At 45.7% G+C, this 5,761-nt stretch overlaps 1 protein-coding gene across 1 annotated transcript; it reads left to right on the plus strand.

The window, feature by feature from the left end:
• Positions 1-1,687: 1,687 nt before the first annotated feature.
• Positions 1,688-5,493, plus strand: TEX37 (testis expressed 37). Its single transcript, XM_003268789.4, has 3 exons — positions 1,688-1,714; positions 2,465-2,557; positions 5,071-5,493. Exons 1-3 carry the CDS (start codon positions 1,688-1,690, stop codon positions 5,491-5,493), a joined length of 543 nt encoding a protein of 180 aa, XP_003268837.2.
• Positions 5,494-5,761: the final 268 nt, after the last annotated feature.

Raw genomic sequence — 5,761 nt, forward strand, 5'->3', positions numbered from 1 at the left:
GTTAGGCTGGTCTGGAACTCCTGACCTCAGGCAAACTGCCTGCCTCGGCCTCCCAAGTTGCTGGGATTACCGGCGTGAGCCACCGTGCCTGGCCTCCCTTTTAAGGCTGAATGATATTCCATTGTACATGGATACCAAATCCATTCATCTCTGAAGGACATTTAAGTTGTTTCTACCTTTTGACTATTGTGAATCATGCTGTTGTGAACATTGGTATACAGGTATCCATTTGAGCCCTTGCTTTCAATTCTTTTTTATTTATAACTAGAAGTGGAATTTCTCCACATCCTCATCAACGCTTGTTTCTGTATTTTTTGTTTTTTTTATTATAGCCACACACTATGAATGTCAAAAAGTATGACATTTTGACAATTTTGAGCCAGGCTTTCAGGCAACAGAGGCCTGGGTGGCAGTCTATGGTGTGAAGTGGATTTAGTCACACACAGTCTGATGTTGTAAACCACGTGGGCTCTATTTACCTTCCTCTCCTAGGAATAGAGAGATTCTGTAGAGTGTCAGAAAGCATTGGTCCCGAAGACCTTCCAATGCTGCCAGGATTCACGTTGGCTCTGGTGAGCCAGGGACAGGGGAACTGACCTGCAGGCAGCCTGAGCAGCCACCCACACACCTCACAATGACAGGAACCCTCATCATAAGGGTCAGGGCTCAACTCAAAGACAGGCGTGGCAGTGGGACACAGCAACAGGACTCTCCATGTGGCAAGGGCACCTGGAGGTGGGAGGGCAGGAGTGTTGTCTTGCCCTGACAGAAGAAGGGGTAGGCTCTGTCTGCATGGCAGCTGGTCCCCAGCCCTAGGAGAGAAGCTGTCTGAGCAAAAGGGAGGGGACACAGGTGTTGGTTGAGGTCTGGGCACCACCCTGCTGGGCCACAGTCTGCTGAAGGGAGTGGGGCTTAGGGGAGGATTCCCTGGAAATGCAGTGGAGTACCCCTCAAGGATATAGGGGCCATGTACACAAGGAGTCTGTGCAGCGAGGCCCTCGCTAGGAGTTCAGGGCTGGAAGGGAGGGGTCAGTGTTAGGCCTACAAACTACTGTTGTTCAACTGGGAATGCAGAGTCTTGCAACTTTCTTCACCTTGGATACTCCCCTCTGAATCAAGGTGGCTCTGAGTCCTAGGCCTGGGCCTTCCTCCATCCAGGGGGAGTGCTGAGGCCTGGTTCAGAGGAACATGTGAGCTGGAGCCAGTTCATACTCACAAGAGCCCATCCTGTGCATATCTGTGCAACTCAGTTGCCAATGACATTATGTTGATAGCCTGAAATGAGCCATGATAGGAGCATTTACACCATAGAAATTGGCAGATGCTATAAACCCAGGGCTGATTTTCCCTAAAAACTTGGTTGTTAAACATTTACCAGCACTTCACTTGCCCTAGGATCAGATATACCTCTCAAACAGTAAATCTGATCAGTAAATGTGATCTTCTAAACAGCCCTCATTCCTCCTGAGTCCTGCTCCAGCCCCTTTGTCCCAGGGACCCTGGTATCACCACCAACCCCTTGATGATGGAGCGACATGCAGGGTAGGAGCCCAGGGAAGATGGGGAGGAGTGGGCTAAGAAAGCTGGGGCAGCCATGCTTGGTTGGCACAGCTTGAAGATAGTGGCTACTTTTCTTGTCTGTGGCAGAGCAGGGCTAAACAACTTGTCTGTGTCTAGGTCTTTTGCCATGGCAGGTGTGAAATACCCGGGACAGGTGAGTGATGTGGGTTTCTGTCCCCTGTGAAGGTCTCAGAGTTGGGTAGCCTCAGCAAGGCCCTGGAAGGGCCAGGCTTCTTCTGCTCATCTTTCTGGAATGATAGTTTTGGGGTTTTTTTGGTTGTTGTTTTGTTTGTTTGTTTGTTTGTTTTTTGTACAAGAAGAAGAAGAGAACTGAGTTCTCTTTTTTGTAATTTTCTGGGGGTTCAGTTATTTACTCAGCATGCAATTATTAGGCACCCACAGTGTGCCAGGCCCTGTGCTGGGCTTTGGGACTGCAGAGATGTCTAAGTACACTAAACGTGATCTAGTGTACTTCATTAAATCCATCACAGTACACCCTGTAAGTGCTGTTGTGGAGGGCTGTAAGGAACAAGGAAAGGGTTTAACTCTTGGGAGGTGGAGAATAAAAGGGTGGGAGAGATGTTTTGGGGAAGTGACATTTAGTCTGGGTCTTGGAGGATAGGTAGGAGTTTGCTAGTCTGTGAGGAGTTCAACTTGCATTTCCATCAGGAGATAGGAAAGAGCGCATGCCAGGCCCATGCGAGTGGGAGGAAGTAAGGCTGGAGTAGAGAAGGCAGAAAGGTGGCGGTATGGTAAAAATGGGTCACAGCCAGATCATTTGGGCTCTGAATGTCAGACCCCAAAGTCGGCCTTTGTCCTACAAACAGCAAGAAGCCATTGAATGGCTTTAAGCGGAGGAGTGACGAGAGGGAATCTCTTGTTTTATATTCTCCTTGTGCTTTAGGACCCTGTGGATTTAGACATATACCAAAGCTCCCACATGGTCGACTATCAGCCCTACAGGAAGCACAAATACTCCAGGGTCACGCTGCAAGAGGTAGGAAGGCACGCAAGTCCTGTCATTCAATCAACTGTCCACTGAAATTCTCTCTGTTGCTTCATTTGTATTACAAATGTGGACATTTGGGCACTTGTTAGAACAATATCCAATGCCAGGAGATGTGACTTAGAGATCTTTTATGTGCATGTGCATGTATGTGTGTGTATTTTTTTTTTTTTTTTGAGGAGTCTCACTCTGTCACCCAGGCTGGAGTGCAGTGGCGCGATCTCGGCTCACTACAACTTCTGCCGCCCGCCCGGATTCAAGCGATTCTCCTGCCTCAACTTCCTGAGTAGCTGGGATTACAGGCGCCTGCCACCGCATCAGCTAATTTTTGTGTTTTTAGTAGAGATGGGATTTCACCATCTTGGCCAGGCTGATCTTGAACTCCTGACCTCGTGATCCACCTGCCTCAGCCTCCCAAAGTGCTAGGATTACAGGCATGAGCCACCGTGGCCGGCCATGTGTCTATGTTTTCAAATGTACATCAAATATGTCATGCATACAAAAGATTGTAAATAATACACATTTGGAGTTTAAATTACACTGATAAAACAAACACCCATGTAACCATTACAGACAGCTTAAAACATGGCACATTAACATTAGCAGTACCTTGTAGCCTCTTGGGTAACCCACAGACTTGTTTATCATTCCCTTGTAGGCCAGGCGCAGTGGCTCACACCTGTAATCCCAGCATTTTGGGAGGCAGAGGCTGGCAGGAGTTGAGACCAGAGGTTTGAGACCAGGAGTTTGAGGCCAGCAGTTCGAGACCAGCCTGGCTGATATGGCGAAATCCCATCTCTACAAAAAATACAAAAATTAGCCTGGCGTGTTGGTGCACGCTGTATTTTCAGCTGCCTGGAAGGCTGACACTTGAGAATCGCTTGAACCTGGGAGGTGGAGCGAGACTCTATCCCCCGCAAAAAAATCATTCCCTTAAGTGTTTTTCTAAAACTCATTTTACCTTATATGTATATATTCCTTGGTTTTGCCTTTTTGAACTTTATTACATATTGGAGTTGTATCCTTCCACAATTGTCACTTTTTGCTAAACATTATGGCATATTATTCTTTTTCTGCTGCATAGTATTACATTGCATGAATATGCCACAGTGTACCTTATTTGTCTCTTCTGTATCTGTCTCTTCTTATTGGTGGACATTTGGGTGCTTTATTCCTACTCTTCCCACTCCCAAATGCTGCACTGAAGATGAGATATGTCACATCCTAATGTTCAAGAGTTTATCCATTCCAGGAGTGGAATTGTTTGTCATGGAGTATTAGGTAAAATCAGTTTTCCAAAGCAGTTGCACCAATTTACATTATAGCCAGCAGGAGATGGTTACTTCTGCTGCTCCGCAATCTTGCCATTGCTTGGTATTGGCAGACATTTTAATTTTTGCCAATTTGGTGGGTGCAAAATCATATTTTCCTATGGTCATAATTTTCATTTCACTGACAATGAGGTTGGACACATTTTCATTTGTCGATGGAGATTTGCTGTTTTCTAAAATGTCTGTTTATGTCTTTTGCTCATTTTTCTACTGGGTTGCTTGTCTTTTTCTTATTAATTTGTAGGAGTTCTAAAAAATATTCTAAGCATTTTCCCTTTTTTTTTTTTTTTTGAGAAGCAGGCTGGAGTGCAGTGGTGCGATCTCGGCTCACTGCAACTTCCACCTCCTGGGTTCAAGCAATTCTCCTGCCTCAGCCTCCCGAGTAGCTGGGATTACAGGTGCCTGCCACCATGCCCAGCTAATTTTTGTATTTTTAGTAGAGACGAGGTTTCACCATATTGGCCAGGCTGGTCTCCAACTCCTGTCCTCAAGTGATCCGCTCACCTCGGCCTCCCAAAGGGCTGGGATTACAGGAATGAGCTACTACACCTGGCCCTAAGCATTTTTCATTTGTCAGTTATATATGTGGATAAATTCTTCTCCAGTTTGTGGTTTGACTTTGCACTAAATATTTCAGGGAGTGTGAATTCTAATTTTTAATATAGTTAGATTTATCAGTTTTTTTCCTTTATCATTTTCTCTTTTCAAGATTGCTTAAAAATCTTTTCCTGTCCTGAGGTTTCCCCACTAAAAAAAGAAGATCTAAACAAACAAAGATGGATCAATTTCTGAGATGTTATTTAATGGAAGCAAAGTGTGAGATGGAATATAATATTCATCATTTCTGTACAAACCAAGGGAAGAAGATGTACACATACATGTTTATATGCACATCAGATATTTCTAGAGAGATACAAAAAGCACTGATAGCAGTGGTTGTCTCTGGAGATGGGAACCGAGGGAGGAGGAGAGTGGAAAAGAGAATGACTTTTCACTATAAACCCTTTTGTGTAATTTCAGTATTCCCTCTGTTGTATATGTTACCATTCAAGGACTAATTTAAAGTTTAAAAAAAATAAAGAAGGGTGTGCTCTGTCTTGGATGCTTCCAAGAAAAGCTACATCATCTCTCATCTCTCTCACCCTTCCATTCATGTGTGATTTATTTCCACAGCAGGCAAAGCTCAATGCTCAACTACGGGACAAAGAGTTTTACAGGCCCATCCCTAATCCCAACCCCAAGCTAACGGATGGGTACCCTGCTTTCAAAAGACCCCACATGACTGCCAAAGACCTGGGACTCCCCGGCTTCTTCCCATCACAGGAACATGAGGCCACAAGGGAGGACAAGTGCAAGTTCACCAGCACCTGCCATTTCACATATCCAGATTCCCACGATCTGCACCTGGCCCAGGGTGACCCCAGCCAGGTCCTCCAGAGTGCTTACTTTCCATGCCTCCTGGATCCCAAACACCAGCCTGCTGCAGAGATGGCCAAAGGCTACCTGCTACTGCCAGGGTGTCCCTGTCTTCATCACCATATAGTCAAAGTCCCCATCTTGAACCGGTGGGGACCCTTGATGCCATTTTACCAGTAGGAAGGATGAAAATACCTTCCAAAGGCTCTTCCAAGGGCATGTGGAAATCCTATGACCTTGGAGTGCAGAGAGGAGAACTGAAAATAAAATTGGAAAGATGTTCCAACTGCACTGGGACCCTGGGATCATGTTCATTCTACCTCCCTCCCTGGGCTGCCCTGGGCTACAGCATGCCCATTGCAGAGGGAGGAAGAGAGAGAGGGAGGGGAAATTAGTGTGTATTTAGAACTGAAATTTGTGTCATGTTTCATTATAATTAAGAATCCTG

The sequence above is a fragment of the Nomascus leucogenys genome, chromosome 14 (genome assembly GCF_006542625.1).
Source record: "Nomascus leucogenys isolate Asia chromosome 14, Asia_NLE_v1, whole genome shotgun sequence".
NCBI lineage: Eukaryota > Metazoa > Chordata > Mammalia > Primates > Hylobatidae > Nomascus > Nomascus leucogenys.

What these genes read in the sequence shown, in the direction of transcription:
- TEX37 (XM_003268789.4), top strand. Translation starts at nt 1,688, where the DNA reads ATGGCAGGTGTGAAATACCCGGGACAG. An exon ending in GTGTGAAATACCCGGGACAG is followed by an intron (nt 1,715 to 2,464) that starts GTGAGTGATGTG and finishes CTTGTGCTTTAG; the next exon opens with GACCCTGTGGATTTAGACAT. An exon ending in CCAGGGTCACGCTGCAAGAG is followed by an intron (nt 2,558 to 5,070) that starts GTAGGAAGGCAC and finishes TTATTTCCACAG; the next exon opens with CAGGCAAAGCTCAATGCTCA.